Source organism: Salmo trutta, unplaced genomic scaffold (assembly GCF_901001165.1).
Source record: "Salmo trutta unplaced genomic scaffold, fSalTru1.1, whole genome shotgun sequence".
In the NCBI taxonomy this organism is placed as follows: domain Eukaryota; kingdom Metazoa; phylum Chordata; class Actinopteri; order Salmoniformes; family Salmonidae; genus Salmo; species Salmo trutta.
The window spans coordinates 48,974-73,070 of record NW_021822769.1 but is presented as its reverse complement, the minus strand read 5'-3'; the positions used below and the strand labels follow the sequence as shown (position 1 = coordinate 73,070).

Below are 24,097 nucleotides of genomic sequence, written 5' to 3'. Positions count from 1 at the left end.
TCTACTCTATCTGACATTTAAATGTTGTATTTCGCGGTATAAATGTTTAAGTTATATTCGTATTAGAGAATGTACAGCTTCGTCCATTCCTCCTCTGTCAATGTCAAAGCGTCCAAACCGTTAGCATCTTGCTAATAAGTTGTTACACTTCATAACACAATCCTGAACTGGTTTAACCTTCACCACATGACTAAATGTAACCGTCTTTGAATGAAAAACCGTCCTTGAATGTAACGTTGTGACCTGAACAGCTATCGTATATCGGGATATGCCTTCTTTCCAACCCAGCAATTCTGGGCGCTGTTGGTGTAATAGAAACACAGCTGCCATCACGTTTAACCTTCACCTCTTTGTGATGTTCGGCATGTGCCCATGATAAAGAACAGCGAAGAGTGGTGTTTCTGATGTTTGCGTGTGGTACTATAACGTTCATGTTTCTGAAATTTTTCCCTGCAGCATGCCTCTTTCCAGTCCAGATGCTGTGTGGTGTCCAGTCGAGTACAGTACTCCACTGTTTATGATTCCAATGAGAAGGTAACATATGATTCACAGGGTGCAGGGCTGTCACAATGAAGCATGGAAGGATAGGAGCAATGTTCCCTCAATTGTTGGGGCACACTGAGCACATTTCAGGTCTTGTGAGTGGAAACTTGAAAGTTGTGAGAATGCTGTGCAACTTCCGGCCAGCGTTTACAGTGAACAGAGGCTGTACTCTTACAGTTTTAGACAGATAGGCTATTGGAGCATAATGTAGGCCTACCAACAAAACCAATGGAGCAAATCCCATAACATTTAAACATGCAAATAGCTTTTGAAAAATAGTCTACAGGGGATTGAAAGACAGCTCATGGGCTACTCTCCCGCCAATAGAATTCTACTCTGTTGTGCTCTGGCTCTGCCTACAACATCACAGACTCAGTCTTGCAAAGTTAGATTTGTTTTGGCTTGTTGCATTGAAAAGGGGCTGATATAATGTTGATTCGATCACAGAAAAAGCTTTTTCCTTTGGAAAGTATTGAGACCCCTTGACTTTTTCCACATTTTGTTACATTACAGAAGTGTTCTAAATTGATTAAATCGTCCCCCCCTCATCAATATACACACACTACCCCATAATGACAAAGCAAAAACAGTTTTTTAGAATTTTAGAATATAAAAAAACTGAAATCACATTTACATACACTACTGGTCAAACGTTTTACAACACCACCTCATTCAAGGGTTTTTCTTTATTTTTGACAATTATCTACATTGTAGAATAATATTGAAGACATAAACTATGAAATAACACATGGAATCATGTATTAATCAAAAAAAGTGTTAAACAAATATATTTTATATTTGAGATTCTTCAAAGTAGCCACCCTTTGCCTTGATGACAGCTTTGCACACTCTTGGCATTCTCTCAACCAGATGCATGAGGTAGTCACCTGGAATGCATTTCAATGAACAGGTTTGCCTTCTTAAAAGTTTATTTGTGGAATTTCTTTCCTTAATGCGTTTGAGCCAGTCAGTTATGTTGTGACAAGGTATGGGTGGTATTGTCATCGAGGCAAAGGGTGGCTATTTGAAGAATCTCTCAGTCCCTGCCACTGAAAAACATCCCCACAGCATGATGCTGCCACCATGCTTCACCGTTGGGATGGTGCCAGGTTTCCTCCAGAAGTGATGCTTGACATTCAGGCCAAAGAGTTCAATCTTGGTTTCATCAGACCAGAGAATCTTGTTTCTCATGGTCTGAAAGTCTTTAGGTACCTTTTGTTAAACTCCAAGCGTGCTGTCATGTGCCTTTTACTGAGGAGTAGCTTCCATCTGGCCACTCTACCATAAAGGCCTGATTGGTGGAGTGCTGCAGAGATTGTTGTCCTTATGGAAGGTTCTCCCATCTCCACAGAGGAACTCTAGAGCTCTGTCAGAGTGACCATCGGGTTCTTAGTCACCTCCCTGACCAAGGCCCTTCTCCCCCGATTAATCAGTTTGGCCGGGCGGCCAGCTCTAGGAAGAGTCTTGGAGGGTCCAAACATCTTCCATTTTAAGAATGATGGAGGCCACTGTTCTTGGGGACCTTCAATGCTGCAGAAATGTTTTGGTACCCTTCCCCAGATCTGTGCCTCGACACAATCCTGTCTTGGAGCTCTATGGACAATTCCTTCGACCTCATGGCTTCGTTTTTGCTCTGACATGCACTGTCAACTGTGGGACCTTATATAGACAGGTGTGTGTCTTTCCAAGTCATGTCCAATCAATTGAATTTACCACAGGTGGACTCCAAGTTGTAGAAACATCTCAAGGATCATCAATGTAAACAGGATGCACCTGAGCTCAATTTCGAGTCTCATAGCGAAGGGTCTGAATACTACCAAGCTATTTGTTTTTAATTTTTTATAAATTTGCAAACATTTCAAAAAACCTTTTTTCACTGTCATTATGGGGCATTGCGTGTAGATGCTGAGTATTTTTTAAATCTTATTTAATCCATTTTAGAATAAGGCTGTAACGTAACAAAATGTGGAAAAAGTCAAGGGGTCTGAATACTTTCCGAAGGCACTGTAGTGCAAACTAATGGGGTGAACTCAGTGAAGTTCAGTCTCTTGCGTCGCGCGGCATTTCTTCTGCGCCTGGAGGAGGTGCAGTATAGAGGGAACATTGGATAGCATTTCTTCTGCGCCTGGAGGAGGTGCAGTATAGAGGGAACATTGGATAGCATTTCTTCTGCGCCTGGAGGAGGTGCAGTATAGAGGGAACATTGGATAGCATTTCTTCTGCGCCTGGAGGAGGTGCAGTATAGAGGGAACATTGGATAGCATTTCTTCTGCGCCTGGAGGAGGTGCAGTATAGAGGGAACATTGGATAGCATTTCTTCTGCGCCTGGAGGAGGTGCAGTATAGAGGGAACATTGGATAGCATTTCTTCTGCGCCTGGAGGAGGTGCAGTATAGAGGGAACATTGGATAGCATTTCTTCTGCGCCTGGAGGAGGTGCAGTATAGAGGGAACATTGGATAGCATTTCTTCTGCGCCTGGAGGAGGTGCAGTATAGAGGGAACATTGGATAGCATTTCTTCTGCGCCTGGAGGAGGTGCAGTATAGAGGGAACATTGGATAGCATTTCTTCTGCGCCTGGAGGAGGTGCAGTATAGAGGGAACATTGGATAGCATTTCTTCTGCGCCTGGAGGAGGTGCAGTATAGAGGGAACATTGGATAGCATTTCTTCTGCGCCTGGAGGAGGTGCAGTATAGAGGGAACATTGGATAGCATTTCTTCTGCGCCTGGAGGAGGTGCAGTATAGAGGGAACATTGGATAGCATTTCTTCTGCGCCTGGAGGAGGTGCAGTATAGAGGGAACATTGGATAGCATTTCTTCTGCGCCTGGAGGAGGTGCAGTATAGAGGGAACATTGGATAGCATTTCTTCTGCGCCTGGAGGAGGTGCAGTATAGAGGGAACATTGGATAGCATTTCTTCTGCGCCTGGAGGAGGTGCAGTATAGAGGGAACATTGGATAGCATTTCTTCTGCGCCTGGAGGAGGTGCAGTATAGAGGGAACATTGGATAGCATTTCTTCTGCGCCTGGAGGAGGTGCAGTATAGAGGGAACATTGGATAGCATTTCTTCTGCGCCTGGAGGAGGTGCAGTATAGAGGGAACATTGGATAGCATTTCTTCTGCGCCTGGAGGAGGTGCAGTATAGAGGGAACATTGGATAGCATTTCTTCTGCGCCTGGAGGAGGTGCAGTATAGAGGGAACATTGGATAGCATTTCTTCTGCGCCTGGAGGAGGTGCAGTATAGAGGGAACATTGGATAGCATTTCTTCTGCGCCTGGAGGAGGTGCAGTATAGAGGGAACATTGGATAGCATTTCTTCTGCGCCTGGAGGAGGTGCAGTATAGAGGGAACATTGGATAGCATTTCTTCTGCGCCTGGAGGAGGTGCAGTATAGAGGGAACATTGGATAGCATTTCTTCTGCGCCTGGAGGAGGTGCAGTATAGAGGGAACATTGGATAGCATTTCTTCTGCGCCTGGAGGAGGTGCAGTATAGAGGGAACATTGGATAGCATTTCTTCTGCGCCTGGAGGAGGTGCAGTATAGAGGGAACATTGGATAGCATTTCTTCTGCGCCTGGAGGAGGTGCAGTATAGAGGGAACATTGGATAGCATTTCTTCTGCGCCTGGAGGAGGTGCAGTATAGAGGGAACATTGGATAGCATTTCTTCTGCGCCTGGAGGAGGTGCAGTATAGAGGGAACATTGGATAGCATTTCTTCTGCGCCTGGAGGAGGTGCAGTATAGAGGGAACATTGGATAGCATTTCTTCTGCGCCTGGAGGAGGTGCAGTATAGAGGGAACATTGGATAGCATTTCTTCTGCGCCTGGAGGAGGTGCAGTATAGAGGGAACATTGGATAGCATTTCTTCTGCGCCTGGAGGAGGTGCAGTATAGAGGGAACATTGGATAGCATTTCTTCTGCGCCTGGAGGAGGTGCAGTATAGAGGGAACATTGGATAGCATTTCTTCTGCGCCTGGAGGAGGTGCAGTATAGAGGGAACATTGGATAGCATTTCTTCTGCGCCTGGAGGAGGTGCAGTATAGAGGGAACATTGGATAGCATTTCTTCTGCGCCTGGAGGAGGTGCAGTATAGAGGGAACATTGGATAGCATTTCTTCTGCGCCTGGAGGAGGTGCAGTATAGAGGGAACATTGGATAGCATTTCTTCTGCGCCTGGAGGAGGTGCAGTATAGAGGGAACATTGGATAGCATTTCTTCTGCGCCTGGAGGAGGTGCAGTATAGAGGGAACATTGGATAGCATTTCTTCTGCGCCTGGAGGAGGTGCAGTATAGAGGGAACATTGGATAGCATTTCTTCTGCGCCTGGAGGAGGTGCAGTATAGAGGGAACATTGGATAGCATTTCTTCTGCGCCTGGAGGAGGTGCAGTATAGAGGGAACATTGGATAGCATTTCTTCTGCGCCTGGAGGAGGTGCAGTATAGAGGGAACATTGGATAGCATTTCTTCTGCGCCTGGAGGAGGTGCAGTATAGAGGGAACATTGGATAGCATTTCTTCTGCGCCTGGAGGAGGTGCAGTATAGAGGGAACATTGGATAGCATTTCTTCTGCGCCTGGAGGAGGTGCAGTATAGAGGGAACATTGGATAGCATTTCTTCTGCGCCTGGAGGAGGTGCAGTATAGAGGGAACATTGGATAGCATTTCTTCTGCGCCTGGAGGAGGTGCAGTATAGAGGGAACATTGGATAGCATTTCTTCTGCGCCTGGAGGAGGTGCAGTATAGAGGGAACATTGGATAGCATTTCTTCTGCGCCTGGAGGAGGTGCAGTATAGAGGGAACATTGGATAGCATTTCTTCTGCGCCTGGAGGAGGTGCAGTATAGAGGGAACATTGGATAGCATTTCTTCTGCGCCTGGAGGAGGTGCAGTATAGAGGGAACATTGGATAGCATTTCTTCTGCGCCTGGAGGAGGTGCAGTATAGAGGGAACATTGGATAGCATTTCTTCTGCGCCTGGAGGAGGTGCAGTATAGAGGGAACATTGGATAGCATTTCTTCTGCGCCTGGAGGAGGTGCAGTATAGAGGGAACATTGGATAGCATTTCTTCTGCGCCTGGAGGAGGTGCAGTATAGAGGGAACATTGGATAGCATTTCTTCTGCGCCTGGAGGAGGTGCAGTATAGAGGGAACATTGGATAGCATTTCTTCTGCGCCTGGAGGAGGTGCAGTATAGAGGGAACATTGGATAGCATTTCTTCTGCGCCTGGAGGAGGTGCAGTATAGAGGGAACATTGGATAGCATTTCTTCTGCGCCTGGAGGAGGTGCAGTATAGAGGGAACATTGGATAGCATTTCTTCTGCGCCTGGAGGAGGTGCAGTATAGAGGGAACATTGGATAGCATTTCTTCTGCGCCTGGAGGAGGTGCAGTATAGAGGGAACATTGGATAGCATTTCTTCTGCGCCTGGAGGAGGTGCAGTATAGAGGGAACATTGGATAGCATTTCTTCTGCGCCTGGGGGAGGGGCAGTATAGAGGGAACATTGGATAGCATTTCTTCTGCGCCTGGAGGAGGTGCAGTATAGAGGGAACATTGGATAGCATTTCTTCTGCGCCTGGAGGAGGTGCAGTATAGAGGGAACATTGGATAGCATTTCTTCTGCGCCTGGAGGAGGTGCAGTATAGAGGGAACATTGGATAGGAGTAGTATGGCTCACTGGGTGCAGGGTTGTCACATGATGCAGGGAAGGATGGGAGTAGTTCTGTATTGAAATTAAATACAGTACTTTGTGTTGACAGACCTCTGATTAAATACAGTACTTTGTCATGACTTGCGGAGGTTTGTCAACATGAACCTGAGTAACACAGAATGTATTTTATTTGTTGCTTGCAGAGTATTATCTTTTCTCTCTCTAAATGTTACAAGGGGAAACCTTCATTTCCCTCCGTCCCCAATATAAACAACATGTCACATCCTCCTAGCTTTGTTCTTTGATCTTCAAACTGCCATGCCAACCTTGCCTCTGGCCATAGTGTTTAGCAGTAGGACTGGCAGGGGGTTGAGCTGTGAGTAGGGGGGTAAGAGGGGACAGAGGAAAGACACTCCATTTAATAAGGTGTTCAGACCAGAGGAATGGAAAGACTGACAGAACCAGACGCTTTCACTTACTGTGTTTCTACGTCTTGACTGGTACACACACACACACACACACACACACACACACACACACACACACACACACACAGGAGCAAATGATTTGTTGTGACAACGAGTTCCCAAACTAATGTCTTTCTTCCCTTTCACCCTACTAGACCTTTGATAAGATCCTTATTGCAAACAGAGGAGAGATCGCCTGCAGGGTAAGACTGTGTGCTATGTTAACTAAGCATCAATGGTTCTCAGGTTAAAAGCCAGAGACAGAATGAAAGCCCTCCTGATCTATACCCTGTCACATCTTTCTACTGCGCCTATAGCAGCTCTATAGCAGCTCTATAGCAGCTCTATAGCAGCTCTATAGCAGCTATATACCCTGTCACATCTTTCTACTGCACCTATAGCAGCTCTATAGCAGCTCTATAGCAGCTCTATACCCTGTCACATCTTTCTACTGTACCTATAGCAGCTCTATAGCAGCTCTATACCCTGTCACATCTTTCTACTGCGCCTATAGCAGCTCTATAGCAGCTCTATAGTAGCTCTATACCCTGTCACATCTTTCTACTGTACCTATAGCAGCTCTATAGCAGCTCTATAGTAGCTCTATACCCTGTCACATCTTTCTACTGCACCTATAGCAGCTCTATAGCAGCTCTATAGCAGCTCTATACCCTGTCACATCTTTCTACTGCACCTATAGCAGCTCTATAGTAGCTCTATAGTAGCTCTATACCCTGTCACATCTTTCTACTGCGCCTATAGCAGCTCTATAGCAGCTCTATAGCAGCTCTATAGCAGCTCTATACCCTGTCACATCTTTCTACTGCGCCTATAGCAGCTCTATAGCAGCTCTATAGCACCTAGTAAACATTAGAGACAATTATTATTGATGTATTGAATAAAAGTTGATAACACGTCGTCTTTGCCTCTGGCAGGTGATGAAAACATGTAAGAAGATGGGAATCAAAACAGTGGCGGTGCACAGTGATGTCGACGCCAGCGCGGTAAGTCTGTCTGGTCTGTAGAGTTGGTGTGAGTAGGGGATGTTGATACCAGTCTGTCTGGTCTGTAGAGTTGGTGTGAGTAGGGGATGTTGATGCCAGTCTGTCTGGTCTGTAGAGTTGGTGTGAGTAGGGGATGTTGATGCCAGTCTGTCTGGTCTGTAGAGTTGGTGTGTGTAGAGGATGTTGATGCCAGTGGTAACTCTGTCTGGTCTGTAGAGTTGGTATGTAGGAGATGCTCCTCTATTGGCCAGACGGGTGGGTAGACATGATTGTTTATTGGGCTCCTCTAGTTGCCAAGGTGACTAACATTCCAAAACGTTAACGTTGACCAGGACACAGGGGGTCGATGGGGGACTGTTGAGTACCCACCAAAACGTTAACGTTGACCAGGACACAGGGAGTAGATGGGGGACTGTTGAGTACCCACCAAAACGTTAACGTTGACCAGGACACAGGGGGTAGATGGGGGACTGTTGAGTACCCACCAAAACGTTAACGTTGACCAGGACACAGGGGGTAGATGGGGGACTGTTGAGTACCCACCAAAACGTTAACGTTGACCAGGACACAGGGGGTAGATGGGGGACTGTTTAGTACCCACCAAAACGTTAACGTTGACCAGGACACAGGGGGTAGATGGGGGACTGTTGAGTACCCACCAAAATGTGCTCCGGAGTCTCTACGGTGTATGTTAATATTGTTGTATGTCAATGGACCAGATGTAATGGACCAAGTACGGCCCGTAAGATGGTCCAGATGTATGTCAATGTAAGGGACGAAGGACGGCCCTTAAGATGGACCAGATGTATGTCAATGTAAGGGACGAAGGACGGCCTGTAAGATGGACCAGATGTAAGGGACGAAGGACGGCCGTAAGATGGACCAGATGTATGTTAATGTAAGGGACGAAGGACGGGTCGTAAGATGGACCAGATGTATGTCAATGTAAGGGACGAAGGACGGCCCGTAAGATGGACCAGATGTAAGGGATGATGGACCAGATGTATGTCAATGTAATGGACGAAGGACGGCCTGTAAGATGGACCAGATGTATGTCAATGTAAGGGACGAAGGACGGCCTGTAAGATGGAGCAGGTAATAGTGAAGTCCCATTGACCTGTGGATGTGTTGGACAGGTTTTGAAGTGGTGTTTAGCTGTGGAGCAGACATGATGCCTCCCTTAGCACTTCTTTGTTAAGAGACGCAGGGAACCAACTGGCCTATAACCCCCTTCCCCCCCGATACACACACACACACACACACACACACACACACACACACACACACACTCTCCTTCTGCCACCTTGTTGATCCAGATGTTGATGTTAATCCCGTGGAATGTGTCCTGGTGGTGACAGTGTCTGTCACTCAATCTGCTGAGGGTCTGGCTCCATGGGGGGGGGACAGGGACGGGGACGGGGGCTGGTGATGTGAGATTTAGAAGATGATATGGCTGCCTGGCCTTGATGTTGTGTTTTCAAAATACCACTCTCACACAATGAATCATTTCTTCCTTATTTTACAACCTGTTTAATTGAACAGAAAATGTCTGTCAGATGAATGGACCACAGTTGATGCTTTGGCTAGTTTGTCCTCTTGAATATTTAGTTATTTAAAATGATGCTACATAGATTTTCTATCATTTCAGCCAGTAGTTTTTAAAGTAGCTCTCGAGCCAAAACGTCATCCATTTCGTGTGATACGTTGGGTCCTGCAAAATAAATCAGTGCTTAAGACCCCGTTCTGTCTGCCGGTGTCTGTCTGTAGCGCTGCCGGTGTCTGTCTGTAGCGCCGCCGGTGTCTGTCTGTCTGTAGCGCTGCCGGGGTCTGTCTGTCTGTAGCGCTGCCGGGGTCTGTCTGTCTGTAGCGCTGCCGGGGTCTGTCTGTCTGTAGCGCTGCCGGGGTCTGTCTGTCTGTCTAGCGCTGCCGGGGTCTGTCTGTCTGTAGCGCTGCCGGGGTCTGTCTGTCTGTAGCGCTGCCGGGGTCTGTCTGTCTGTAGCGCTGCCGGGGTCTGTCTGTCTGTAGCGCTGCCGGGGTCTGTCTGTCTGTAGCGCTGCCGGGGTCTGTCTGTCTGTAGCGCTGCCGGGGTCTGTCTGTCTGTCTAGCGCTGCCGGGGTCTGTCTGTCTGTAGCGCTGCCGGGTCTGTCTGTCTGTAGCGCTGCCGGGGTCTGTCTGTCTGTAGCGCTGCCGGGGTCTGTCTGTCTGTAGCGCCGGTGTCTGTCTGTCTGTAGCGCTGCCGGTGTCTGTCTGTCTGTAGCGCTGCCGGTGTCTGTCTGTCTGTAGCGCTGCCGGGGTCTGTCTGTCTGTAGCGCTGCCGGGGTCTGTCTGTCTGTAGCGCCGGGGTCTGTCTGTCTGTAGCGCCGCCGGTGTCTGTCTGTCTGTAGCGCCGCCGGTGTCTGTCTGTCTGTAGCGCCGCCGGTGTCTGTCTGTCTGTAGCGCTGCCGGTGTCTGTCTGTCTGTAGCGCTGCCGGTGTCTGTCTGTCTGTAGCGCTGCCGGTGTCTGTCTGTCTGTAGCGCTGCCGGTGTCTGTCTGTCTGTAGCGCTGCCGGTGTCTGTCTGTCTGTAGCGCTGCCGGTGTCTGTCTGTCTGTAGCGCTGCCGGTGTCTGTCTGTCTGTAGCGCTGCCGGTGTCTGTCTGTCTGTAGCGCTGCCGGTGTCTGTCTGTCTGTAGCGCTGCCGGGGTCTGTCTGTCTGTAGCGCTGCCGGGGTCTGTCTGTCTGTAGCGCTGCCGGGGTCTGTCTGTCTGTAGCGCTGCCGGGGTCTGTCTGTCTGTAGCGCTGCCGGGGTCTGTCTGTCTGTAGCGGCGCCGGTGTCTGTCTGTCTGTAGCGGCGCCGGTGTCTGTCTGTCTGTAGCGCTGCCGGTGTCTGTCTGTCTGTCTGTAGCGCTGCCGGTGTCTGTCTGTCTGTAGCGCTGCCGGTGTCTGTCTGTCTGTAGCGCTGCCGGGGTCTGTCTGTCTGTAGCGCTGCCGGGGTCTGTCTGTCTGTAGCGCTGCCGGGGTCTGTCTGTAGCGGCGCCGGTGTCTGTCTGTAGCGCCGGGGTCTGTCTGTCTGTAGCGCCGGGGTCTGTCTGTCTGTAGCGGCGCCGGTGTCTGTCTGTAGCGCCGGGGTCTGTCTGTGTACCATATGATTGAGGCTTGCCGCTTTGGTCGCATTTGAATAAATACTTGTTTCTCTCTGTACCACCTCAGGTCCATGTGAAGATGAATAAATACTTGTTTCTCTCTGTACCACCTCAGGTCCATGTGAAGATGAATAAATACTTGTTTCTCTCTGTACCACCTCAGGTCCATGTGAAGATGAATAAATACTTGTTTCTCTCTGTACCACCTCAGGTCCATGTGAAGATGAATAAATACTTGTTTCTCTCTGTACCACCTCAGGTCCATGTGAAGATGAATAAATACTTGTTTCTCTCTGTACCACCTCAGGTCCATGTGAAGATGAATAAATACTTGTTTCTCTCTGTACCACCTCAGGTCCATGTGAAGATGAATAAATACTTGTTTCTCTCTGTACCACCTCAGGTCCATGTGAAGATGAATAAATACTTGTTTCTCTCTGTACCACCTCAGGTCCATGTGAAGATGAATAAATACTTGTTTCTCTCTGTACCACCTCAGGTCCATGTGAAGATGGCTGACGAGGCAGTGTGTGTAGGCCCCGCCCCCACCAACAAGAGCTACCTCAACATGGACGCCATCATGGACGCCATCAGGAAGACTGGATCCCAGGCCGTGAGATTTACCACACACACATAAAACACACACCAACATTTGAACACACACACACACCAACATTTGAACACACACACACACCAACATTTGAACACACACACACACACCAACATTTGAACACACACGGTTGTGTTTGCTGATGTGTTTTGAAACTTTTCTTTTCTCTTCTGTCTCTGAAGGTGCATCCAGGCTACGGCTTTCTGTCTGAAAATAAAGAGTTTGCCAAGAGACTGGTGAGTAGTGCTGGGATTTACAACTGTTGGGAACACACACACCTCTCTATATACCCTCTGTTTCCCTTATCAACACTTCAGGACCCCTGCAAGTTCATTTTATTAAGGGTGTGATTCTCCGGGTCAAAACCTGATATGAAAACTTAACACACAGATGCCAAAAGGCTCACTTCATGATAAGAACATGTAACATCTTTCAAATGATTTGAAGTAATTTACTTAAAGAAAAATGTTTTGGCAGTTATACCTCCACATTACACGGCCCCCACGTCCTGCAGACAGACAAGACTTGACAACATAAATAAAGGTGAAATAAATATAAGTCCCCTGTGAAGTTTAGCTGATGACACACATTGAACCATGCCGTTATGCAAGGCTGTGTTAGTACGGCAAATCTAAAACTCACCTAGTTCCACAGGAAAATAACACACATATTTACCTCATGGTTAACCAAGTACCTCTCCCACCATCATTCAATGTCCTACAACAACCCTGACATCTCTCCCTCCCATTGAATGCATTCAGCTGAACAACTTACTAGGTGTAGCTCTTCTTCCTGTCTGTTGTGCCGTATCAGGCAAGGCACCCGACGGTGGCACCCGACGGTGGCACCACCTGAAGGTGGGCCATAGTACATTCAAGCTAATCCCACAGCTAAATGGCATATTTTCCTTCATTGGAACAAAAACATTTCGTACCCACTCCCATGATTTGAATCAACCCCAATGCCCAGTATCCCCCATTCCTCATGTGTTGCCCTGGAACAAGGCTCTTGCTCTGTATGTGAGTGGGCCGTCCACTAGGCCGTCCGCTGCCTTATGGGAGCCTGCTGTGGAAATGGAGATGTCATCACATTAGCAACTCAATGGGCCTCCCCCTCCTGTAACAGTGGGTGAAGAGTTAGTGCCAGATTTACGCATAGCAAAACGCTCTGGGTGCGAGGGGGGGGTAAGGTCCGTATGCCTCTGGGCTCGGGGTAAAGCTGGGGGGGGGATTAGGGTAAAGGTTCTGTTAGCATGAGAAAGAACCTCAGGCTGAATAGAGCTGAAGGGATACGGGGGATGGATGCAGTATAGTATAATGTATTGTCCCTCAATGCGTCGGTGGATCACCCCCCTATTTCAAAATAAATGTGTAATTATTTTTGGACTCTGCAGATGAACACAAGCATTTCACACTTGTGTTGAGCACTCTAGGACACATGCACCTACTTAACTCAGGGGTCCCATTACACCTCTTATTGGTGGAGACTCATTTGTTTGCGCCTGGCAGAATGGCGTGTGATGCTCTGCTCACTAGTGTGTTAAGAACAGCCGTTTGGACGTGAGAGGATGAGGGAGGTCTGAAAAGGCTCAGCCAGGTTGATTGTGATTTAAATAGTGAGATGGTACCAGAGGAGGGAGGGAGGATAGATGTTTGTCATTGTGTGTCTACATTTAGAGCAGCTCGGTCCTGCCCACCCCCGGGTCTATGTTTGGTAATAATCAAAGCTTGATGATGAGTTGGTTATTGGAATCAGCGTTACAAACCAAAACATGACCCTGGGGGAGGGGCCCCAGGACTGAGTTGGGGAAACACGGATTTAGAGGATGATAGGTTGTGTTTTTCATTGTCCTCGTCTACAGGACAGATGTTTGTTGTTATTAAACGCTGTTGAACGCTGAAACCTGAACTAAAAACCTTGGTTTAAAATCTGACAGTGTTTTTTATTTTTTTATCTACTTTTTTATTTTGGATCCTGCGGCTCTGTTGGGCTAAATTGCTGTGAGCGCTGCTATCGGTCTCAAGACAGAAAGCCCAGCTAGCCTAGCTGGCCGCTATTGAATGTTTCCAGCGCTGCTATCGGTCTCAAGACAGAAAGCCCAGCTAGCCTAGCTGGCCGCTATTGAATGTTTCCAGCGCTGCTATCGGTCTCAAGACAGAAAGCCCAGCTAGCCTAGCTGGCCGCTATTGAATGTTTCCAGCGCTGCTATCGGTCTCAAGACAGAAAGCCCAGCTAGCCTAGCTGGCCGCTATTGAATGTTTCCAGCGCTGCAGGAGCTGTGTTTACTTTGCTTTGTTCCGGGACAATGTGGACCGCGCTGACTTTCAATGTAGCAACTGCTTGCTTGCGGAAGACTACAGGAGCAAAGTAGCTACTCTTAGCAAGCAAGTAGCAAACCTACACAAGCTACTGGGGAACCCACGCCCGCCTACTTTTTCATTTTCTTCCACCCCATTAGCCGGACACCGCTTTGTTCTAGTGGAAGTTTCGCCACCGTGTAGGCTCTCCACAGCCGACAGGCCGGTGCTCGGCAGGGTTCCATCCCCGAAGGGGTCTCCCTCTTCCCTGGAGAACGGAGTTCTCGACCCAACCAACCAGCCACGGAGGTACGTCACTCGCCATGGAATTCGAAGAAGGCGTCCTCTGGCAACGGGGGTCTCCATGGAGATGTTGAGCCCAGAACTGACACAGACCAGAAACAGCTTTGCCGCCCTGGATCCAGAGGTTCCGGCGCCTTCTTCCTTGGGGGCTTCCCATTCAAGATCGGATCCGGAGGTACCTGCGTCTTCGTCCTCGGTCCTGTCTCCCTCTCCGGTGGCTCCTATCTCAGCTTCAGATCCTCGGAGCTCCCACCCTCAACAGACCCCGAGGTTACCTGAGAGACTGGCCCATTCAACATCACCAGCTGTCATCATAGGCAGCACTATGGTGGGAAACATCTCGGTTCCCAAGGCAAAAACCCTGTGTTACTCAGGAGCATGAGTACAGTACATAACAAGGTTGCTTCTGACTGTTCTACCACAGATGCCGGAAGCTGACACTGTCGACGTTCATGTGGGGTCAAACGTCATCAGGAGGGCCAGCTCAGAACATCTGAACATTTATTTTAAAGAACTGATTTTAGCATTAAGATTCCAGAAAACGGCCAATCATTTCAGGTCCAGTACCATCGTTGGGCCATGGGTGTGAAAGATTCAGCAGACTGCTGGCATTATACATCTGGCTAAAAGACTACTGTAGCTCTGCTGGAGTCACTTTTATTGATAACTTTGACACCTTCTGGAAACAGAAGATACTCTACAGGAATGACGGAGTCCATCCAAATCATCTTGGCTCCTGGACTCTGTCCAAGCATTTCAAGGCTGTGTTGAAACAATGACTGGTCAAGACCAGCTCAGTTAATCCCTCCCATTGTGACAATGAGCCGTCATAATGCTGCATCAAATGTACATGATCCAAGGGGCATTGGCAAACACAATGTTAGTTATTTAATTTATGTACCCCTAATTACACCGAATACTTCTGTTAATCCTACAGCTATTGTAAGCAGTAATCATAAGACTATGAACCAGAGTTACACTGTTAGCACTGAGGCGGTGTCCTAGTAGGAAGACCACTTTGTGCAGCTCACCCTGCACAATCAGCTCCAATGTAAATAACATGAGTAAGTCTACTTCTGACTAACTTCCCAGGAAAGCGTTAAAAACAATCAAGCAACCCAGAAAAGTGCCACAAAATAGCCCATATTAACATATGTAGCCTAAGAAACAAGGTCCATGAAGTCAATAACTTGATTGTAACATTTTATATTCTGACTATCTCTGAAACACACTTAGATAATACCTTTGATACAGTGGTAGCAATACATGGTTATAACATCTACCGAAAAGACAGAAATGCCAACGGAGGCAGTATTGCGGTCTATATTCAGAACCACATTCCTGTAAAGCTTAGAGACAATCTAATGTTATATACTATTGAGGTAATATGGCTACAGGTTCATCTGCCTCACCTAAAGCCCATTCTGGTGGGAAGCCGCTATAGACCACCAAGTGCTAACAGTCAGTATCTGGATAATATGTGTGAAATGCTTGATAATGTATGTGATATCAACAGAGAAGTATATTTTCTGGGTGACTTTAAATATTGATTGGCTATCATCAAGCTGCCCACTCAAGAAAAACGTTTGCCAATCAGCCCAACTGATTGGCAAACGTACTGCAAATTAAGAAATCACGTGACTAAACGAAATAAAAAGAAACTATACTATGAAACAAAGATGAATGATAGTAAAAAGCTTTGGAGCACCTTAAATTACATTTTGGGGAAAAAAGCCAACTCGGCTCCATCGTTCATTGAATCAGATGCTCACTCATCACAAAGCCCACTGATATTGCCAACTACTTTAAGGACGTTTTCATTGACAAGATAAGCAACCTTAGGGATGACATGCCAGCAACAAACGCTGACACTACACATCTAAGTATATGTGACCAAATTATGAAAGACAAATGTACTTTTGAATTCCGTAAAGTCGGTGTGGAGAAGGTGAAAATTATAGTGGGGTCTGACAAATTATTGTGTGTCCCACCGGGGTCTGACAATCTGGATGGAAAATTACTGAGGGTAATAGCAGACGATATTGCCACTCCTATTTGTCACATCTTCAATTTAAGCCTACTAGAAAGTGTGTGCCCTCAGGCCTGGAGGGAAGCTAAAGTCATTCCGCTACACAAGAATAGTAAAACCCCCTTTACAGGCTTAAATAGCCGAACAATCAGCCTGTTACCAACCCTTAGTAAACTTCTGGGAAAAATTGTTTGACCAGATATAATGCTATTTCACGGTAAACAAATTGACAACAGACTTTCAGCACGCTTATAGGGAAGGACACTACACAAGCACAGCACTTACACAAATGACTGATGATTGACTGAGAGAAATTTGTGATAAAATGATTGTGGGGGCTGTCTTGTTAGACTTCACTGCAGCTTTTGACATTATCGATCGTAGTCTGCTGCTGGAAAAACATGTGTGTTATGACTTTACACCCCCTGCTATAATGTGGATAAAGAGTTACTTGTCTAACAGAACACAGAGGGTGTTCTTTAATGGAAGCCTCTCCAACAAAATCCAGGTAGAATCAGGAATTCCCCAGGGTAGCTGTTTAGGCCCATTGAAAAAAGTAATCTTCACTAACGACATGCCAATGGCTTTGAGTAAAGCCAGTGTGTCTATGTATGCGGATGACTCAACACTATACACGTCAGCTACTACAGGAACTGAAATGACTGCAACACTTAACAAAGAGCTGCAGTTAGTTGCAGAGTGGGTGGCAAGGAATAAGTTAGTCCTAAATATTTCTAAAACTAAAAGCATTGTATTTGGGACAAAACATTCACTAAACCCTAAATCTCAACTAAATCTTGTAATAAATAATGTTGAAATTGAACAAGTTGAGATGACTAAACTGCTTGGAGTAACCCTAGATTGTAAACTGTCATGGTCAAAACATATTGATACAGTAGTAACTAAGATGGGGAGAAGTCTGTCCATAATAAAGTGATGCTCTGCCTTCATAACAACACTATCAAAAAGGCAGGTCCTACAGGCCCTAGTTTTGTCGCAACTTGACTACTGTTCAGTCGTGTGGTCAGGTGCCACAAAAAAGGAATTAGGAAAATTGAAATTGGCTCAGAACAGGGCAGCACGGCTAATAACATGCATGTCAATCTTCTGGCTCAAAGTGGAGGAGAGATTGACTTCATCACTGCTTGTATTTGAGCGGTATTGACATGTTGAATACACCGAGCTGTCTGTCTAAACTACTGGCACACAGCTCACACACCCATTCATACCCCACAAGACATGCCACAAGAGGTCTATTCACTGTCCCCAAGTCCAGAACAGACTATGGGAGGTGCACAGTACTACATAGAGCCATGACTACATGGAACTCTATTCCACATCAAGTAACTGATGCAAGCAGTAAAATTAGATTTAAAAACCAAATAAAAATACACCTTATGGAACAGCGGAACTGTGAAGCAACACAAACATAGACACATGCACACACACATGATAACATACACACACACAAATGGATTTAGTACTGTAGATATGGGGTAGTGGTGGAGTAGGGGCCTAAGGGCACACAGTGTGTTGTGAATGTTTTGAAAATTGTATAAATTGCCTTAATTTTGCTTGACCACAGGACCCCTTGGCAGCAGCTAATAAGGATCCATAATAAATACAAATAGGTTGTGTGTTTGTCATTGTGTGTCCTCGTCTAAAGGATGATAGGTTGGGTGTTTGTCTTTGTCATTACCATCTAAAGGATGGATAGCTTGTGTGTTTGTCATTGTCTGCCAAATAGTTTAGAAAGATGGAGTTGTATCAGTGCCTTCAGAAAGTATTCATACCCCTTGACTTATTCCACATTTTGTTGTTACAGCCTGAATTCAAAATGGATTAAGTAATGTTTTTTTCTCGCCCATCTGCACACAATACCCCATAATGACATCACAATACCCCATAATGACATCATAATACCCCATAATGACATCACAATACCCCATAATGACATCACAATACCCCATAATGACAGTGAAAACATGTTTTTAGACATTTTTGCAAATGTATTGAAAATTAAATGCAGATATTCATTGACATAAGTATTCACACCCCTTTGCTATGACATTCCAAATTGAGCTCAGGTGCATCCAATTTCCTTTGATCATCCTTGAGATGTCACTACAACTTCAATGGAGTCCACCTGTTTTCACCAGTTTGGACATGATTTAGAAATGAGCACACCTGTCTATATAAGGTCCCACAGTTGACAGTGCATGTAAGAGCAGGAACTATACCCTGAAGTCCAGGGAACTGTCCGTAGAGCTCCAAGATATATGCCTCATCACAATTCTATCTGTGGAAGGGTATAAAACAAGTTCTAGAGTGTTGAAAGTTTCCAAGAGCACCGTGGTCTCCATCATTGGGAAATTGAAAAATTATGGAACTACCCAGACTCTGACTAGAGCTGGTCGTCTGACCAAACTGAGCAGCCGGGCAAGAAAGACCTTGGTCTGGGAGGTAACCAAGAACCCAATGACCACTCTGACAGAACTACAGTGTTCCAACACTGAAATGGCTTCAGAACAAGAATGTGAAAGTCCTTGAGTGGCCCAGCAGAAGCCCAAACTTAAATCCCATTGAAAATCTGTGGAAAGACTTGAAGATTGCTGTTCTCCGGCGCTCCCCATCTAACTTAACAAAGCTTGAGAAAATCTGCAAGGAAAAATGGGAGAAAATCCCCAAATCCAGATGTGCAAAGCTGATCCAGACTTCCCCAAGACGACTCAAAGCTGATCCAGACATCCCCAAGACGACTCAAAGCTGATCCAGACATCCCCAAGACGACTCAAAGCTGATCCAGTCATCCCCAAGACGACTCAAAGCTGATCCAGACTTCCCCAAGACGACTCAAAGCTGATCCAGACTTCCCCAAGACGACTCAAAGCTGATCCAGACTTCCCCAAGACGACTCAAAGCTGATCCAGACATCCCCAAGACGACTCAAAGCTGATCCAGACATCCCCAAGACGACTCAAAGCTGATCCAGTCATCCCCAAGACGACTCAAAGCTGATCCAGACTTCCCCAAGACGACTCAAAGCTGATCCAGACTTCCCCAAGACGACTCAAAGCTGATCCAGACTTCCCCAAGATCCAGACTTCCCCAAGACGACTCAAAGCTGATCCAGACATCCCCAAGACAACTCAAAGCTGATCCAGTCATCCCCAAGACGACTCAAAGCTGATCCAGACTTCCCCAAGACGACTCAAAGCTGATCCAGACTTCCCCAAGATCCAGACTTCCCCAAGACGACTCAAAGCTGATCCAGACATCCCCAAGACGACTCAAAGCTGATCCAGACATCCCCAAGACGACTCAAAGCTGATCCAGTCATCCCCAAGACGACTCAAAGCTGATCCAGACTTCCCCAAGACGACTCAAAGCTGATCCAGACTTCCCCAAGATCCAGACTTCCCCAAGACGACTCAAAGCTGATCCAGACATCCCCAAGACAACTCAAAGCTGATCCAGTCATCCCCAAGACGACTCAAAGCTGATCCGGACTTCCCCAAGACGACTCAAAGCTGATCCGGACTTCCCCAAGACGACTCAAAGCTGATCCGGACTTCCCCAAGACGACTCAAAGCTGATCCGGACTTCCCCAAGACGACTCAAAGCTGATCCGGACTTCCCCAAGACGACTCAAAGCTGATCCAGACTTCCCCAAGACGACTCAAAGCTGATCCAGACATCCCCAAGACGACTCAAAGCTGATCCAGACATCCCCAAGACGACTCAAAGCTGATCCAGGAATAACCAAGACGACTCAAAGCTGATCCGGACTTCCCCAAGACGACTCAAAGCTGATCCAGGAATAACCAAGACGACTCAAAGCTGATCCGGACTTCCCCAAGACGACTCAAAGCTGTAATCCCCACTAAAGGTGCTTCTACAAAGTATTGACTCATGTGTGAATACTTAGTGCCTTCAGAAAGTATTCACACCCCTTGACTTTTTCCACATTTTGTTGTTCCAGCCTGAATTTAAAATGGATTACATTGAAAGTATGTGTCACTGGCCTTCACACAATACCCCATAATGTCAAAGTAGATTGTTTTTCATTCATTAAAAATTAAGATTAAATGTCTTGACTCAATAAGTAATCAACCCCTTTGTTATGGCAAGCCTAAATATGTACTGGAGTAACAATGTGCTTAACCAGTCCCATAATAAGTTGCATGGACTCTGTGTGCAATAATAGTGTGTACCTCATCTCTGTACCCAACTCATACAATTATCTGTAAGGTCCCTTCAGTCGAGCAAAGAATTTCAAACACAGATTCAACCACAAAGACCAGGGAGGTTTTCCAATGCCTCACAAAGAAGAAGAGCACCTATTGGTAGATGGGTAAAAAAAAAAAAGACGTTAAATATCCCTTTCAGCATGGTGAAGTTATTAATTACACTATGGAGGGTGTCACTACAAAGATTCAGGCATCCCTCCTAACTCAGTTGCCGGAGAGGAAGGAAACTGCTCAGGGATTTCACCATGAGGCCAATGGTGACTTTAAAACAGTTAGAGTTTAATGGTTGTGATAGGAGAACTGAGGATGGATCAACATTGTATACTCTACAATATTAACCTAAATGAAAGAGTGAAAAGAAGGGAACCTGTACAAAATACATATTCTGAAACTGTTTGCAATAAGGCAAAAAATGAATACAAATTGTTATGTTTGGGACAAATCCAATACATTACTGAGTGCCACTCTTCATACTTTCAAGCATGGTGGATGCTGCATCATTTTATGGGTAAGCTTGTCATCGGCAAGGACTATAGAGGTTTTTTTGGGTGATAAAAATACACGGAATACAGCTAAGCACAGTCACAGTACTAGAGGAAAACCTGGTTCAGTCTGCTTTCCACCAGACACTGGGAGACGAATTCACCTTTCAGCAGGACAATAAACTAGAACACAAGGCCAAATGTACACTGGAGTTGCTTACCAAGAAGACATTGACTGTTCCTGACTCACACCCCTTCAGTCAGCTTGAAAAGCTATGGCAAGACTTGAAAATGGCTGCCTAGCAATGATCAGCAACCAACTTGGCAGAGCTTGAAGAATTTAGAGGTCTTATAGACTTACCCAGAAAGACTCACAGCTGTAATCACTGCCAAACGTGCTTCTACAAAGTATTGACTCAGGGGTGTGAGTCTTTCAATAAATTGACTTATTGACTTGTGTGTTTTGTATTTCAATAAATTAGCAAAACATTTGAAAACATGTTTTCACTTTGTCATTACAGGATATTGTGTGTAGATGTGTTAATCCATTTTGAATTCAGGCTGTAACACAACAACATGCAGAGGGGTATGAATACTTTCCGAAGGCGCTGTATATATTGTTCAAACAGTGATCTGGAACCAAGATGGAGGAGTTGTAAATATTGTTCAAACAGTGATCTCTACAACCAAGTCAAAGTGTAACAAGGAAGCCTACTGATGAAATGAGAATGAAGGTACCTTTTGTGTAAAACTTAAATCATTTCACTAAAGTAGGGGTTTTGTTCATCTGTTTTCTCTCTTCACCACTCTTCTCTTTGTCCTTCTCAGCTAAGCTTATTATTTACAAACAGCAGAATTATCTCTGGGTCGAGTCGTCCTCTTCTCCTTCTCTGCCTTTGTCCTGTGTGTCATGCTATGGGAACCAGGGCCTATTCACTTTAATGGTGCTGAATTGGGAGTCATTGAGGGTGAATCTCCATACTAATAACAGGCCCTTAGGCTACGACCCAAATGGAACCCAATTCCCTATATAGTGCACTACTTTAGACCAGAGCCCAGTCAAAGGTGATGCACTTCATTGGGAATAGGTTGCCATTTGGGCCATAGCCTTACTGCCCTGCTGAAGGCCTGACGATGGGCCCTGAGGCTCTGCCACTGTGTGTCAGGCAGGAAGCAATATCCAACGGGCTCTATACAACACAAAGACAACGGGAGAGAGAGAACAAGCGCCCCTCTTCCCGTCACTCTTTCTTTCCCTGTTTATATGCCCTGAGTACTGTCATGTTTCCAGGGGTAGTGGGTAATGTAGAAGGGGTAGATGTGACAGGAGACTAGGCCTCATCTATTACAGCCTGAAGGGGTTTGTGTTGAGTTCCCAAGACAGCACTGCTTTGACTGAAAATAAATGGCTGTGTATGTTCGTCCTGTATCATTTACGTATTTCACAATTGACTTAATTTTGTTCTTACTAGCTTTGACTTTGCTGATAGCTGCTTTACTGAAGAAAAATGTACTTACTGAGATGTGGTTGTCCCACCTAGCTATATTAAAGGGAATACACTAACTGTCGCTCTGGATAAGAGTGTCTGCTAAATGAACCAAATGTAAATGTACATTTGTGAATATACTGAAATTGGTGAAATAAGTCGATCACGTTTCAATTCTTGAGCTATGCCTGGTACAATGGAACCAATGCAACCACTATAGTTCAAAAAGCGCAAATTCCAGCAGTTCTATACTGACCCTGGTCTGTTCATTATGTAGGTTGGTATAGGTAGCAGCTCTATACTGACCCAGGTCTGTTCATTATGTAGGTTGGTATAGGTAGCAGCTCTATACTGACCCAGGTCTGTTTATTATGTAGGTTGGTATAGGTACCAGCTCTATACTGACCCTGGTCTGTTCATTATGTAGGTTGGTATAGGTAGCAGCTCTATACTGACCCAGGTATATTCATTCTGTAGGTTGGTATAGGTACCAGCTCTATATTGACCCAGGTCTGTTCATTATGTAGGTTGGTATAGGTAGCAGCTCTATACTGACCCAGGTCTGTTCATTATGTAGGTTGGTATAGGTAGCAGCTCTATATTGACCCAGGTCTGTTCATTATGTAGGTTGGTATAGGTAGCAGCTCTATACTGCCCAGGTCTGTTCATTATGTAGGTAGGTATAGGCAGCAGCTCTATACTGACCCAGGTCTGTTCATTATGTAGGTTGGTATAGGTAGCAGCTCTATACTGACCCAGGTCTGTTCATTATGTAGGTAGGTATAGGTAGCAGCTCTATACTGACCCAGGTCTGTTCATTATGTAGGTTAGTATAGGTAGCAGCTCTATACTGACCCAGGTCTGTTCATTCTGTAGGTTGGTATAGGTAACAGCTCTATACTGACCCAGGTCTATTCATTATGTAGGTTGGTATAGGTAGCAGCTCTATACTGACCCTGGTCTGTTCATTATGTAGGTTGGTATAGGTAGCAGCTCTAAACTGACCCAGGTCTGTTCATTATGTAGGTTGGTATAGGTACCAGCTCTATACTGACCCAGGTCTGTTCATTATGTAGGTAGGTATAGGTAGCAGCTCTATACTGACCCAGGTCTGTTCATTATGTAGGTTGGTCTAGGTAGCAGCTCTATATTGACCCAGGTCTGTTCATTATGTAGGTTGGTATAGGTAGCAGCTCTATACTGCCCAGGTCTGTTCATTATGTAGGTAGGTATAGGCAGCAGCTCTATACTGACCCAGGTCTGTTCATTATGTAGGTTGGTATAGGTAGCAGCTCTATACTGACCCAGGTCTGTTCATTATGTAGGTAGGTATAGGTAGCAGCTCTATACTGACCCAGGTCTGTTCATTATGTAGGTTGGTATAGGTAGCAGCTCTATACTGACCCAGGTCTGTTCATTATGTAGGTAGGTATAGGTAGCAGCTCTATACTGACCCAGGTCTGTTCATTATGTAGGTTGGTATAGGTAGCAGCTCTATACTGACCCAGGTCTGTTCATTATGTAGGTAGGTATAGGTAGCAGCTCTATACTGACCCTGGTCTGTTCATTATGTAGGTTGGTATAGGTAGCAGCTCTATACTGACCCAGGTCTGTTCATTATGTAGGTAGGTATAGGTAGCAGCTCTATACTGACCCAGGTCTGTTCATTATGTAGGTAGGTATAGGTAGCAGCTCTATACTGACCCAGGTCTGTTCATTATGTAGGTTGGTATAGGTAGCAGCTCTATACTGACCCAGGTCTGTTCATTATGTAGGTAGGTATAGGTAGCAGGTGTGATTGTCTGTCTGAATGGTTCCAGTGTAGGGTTGTTCTCTGATGTGGTGGTGATGTTGT

General features: G+C 46.0%; 1 protein-coding gene across 1 annotated transcript in view; it reads left to right on the top strand.

The window, feature by feature from the left end:
• The window catches only part of LOC115184259 (propionyl-CoA carboxylase alpha chain, mitochondrial), a 50,860-nt gene that overhangs the window by 332 nt on the left and 26,431 nt on the right, over nucleotides 1–24,097 (top strand). Inside the window, exons 2-6 of the mRNA XM_029745295.1 lie at nucleotides 457–534; nucleotides 6,816–6,863; nucleotides 7,596–7,664; nucleotides 11,284–11,397; nucleotides 11,577–11,630. Of these exons, the coding sequence (XP_029601155.1) occupies nucleotides 457–534; nucleotides 6,816–6,863; nucleotides 7,596–7,664; nucleotides 11,284–11,397; nucleotides 11,577–11,630 (363 nt within the window). The remainder of the gene's footprint in view (nucleotides 1–456; nucleotides 535–6,815; nucleotides 6,864–7,595; nucleotides 7,665–11,283; nucleotides 11,398–11,576; nucleotides 11,631–24,097) is intronic.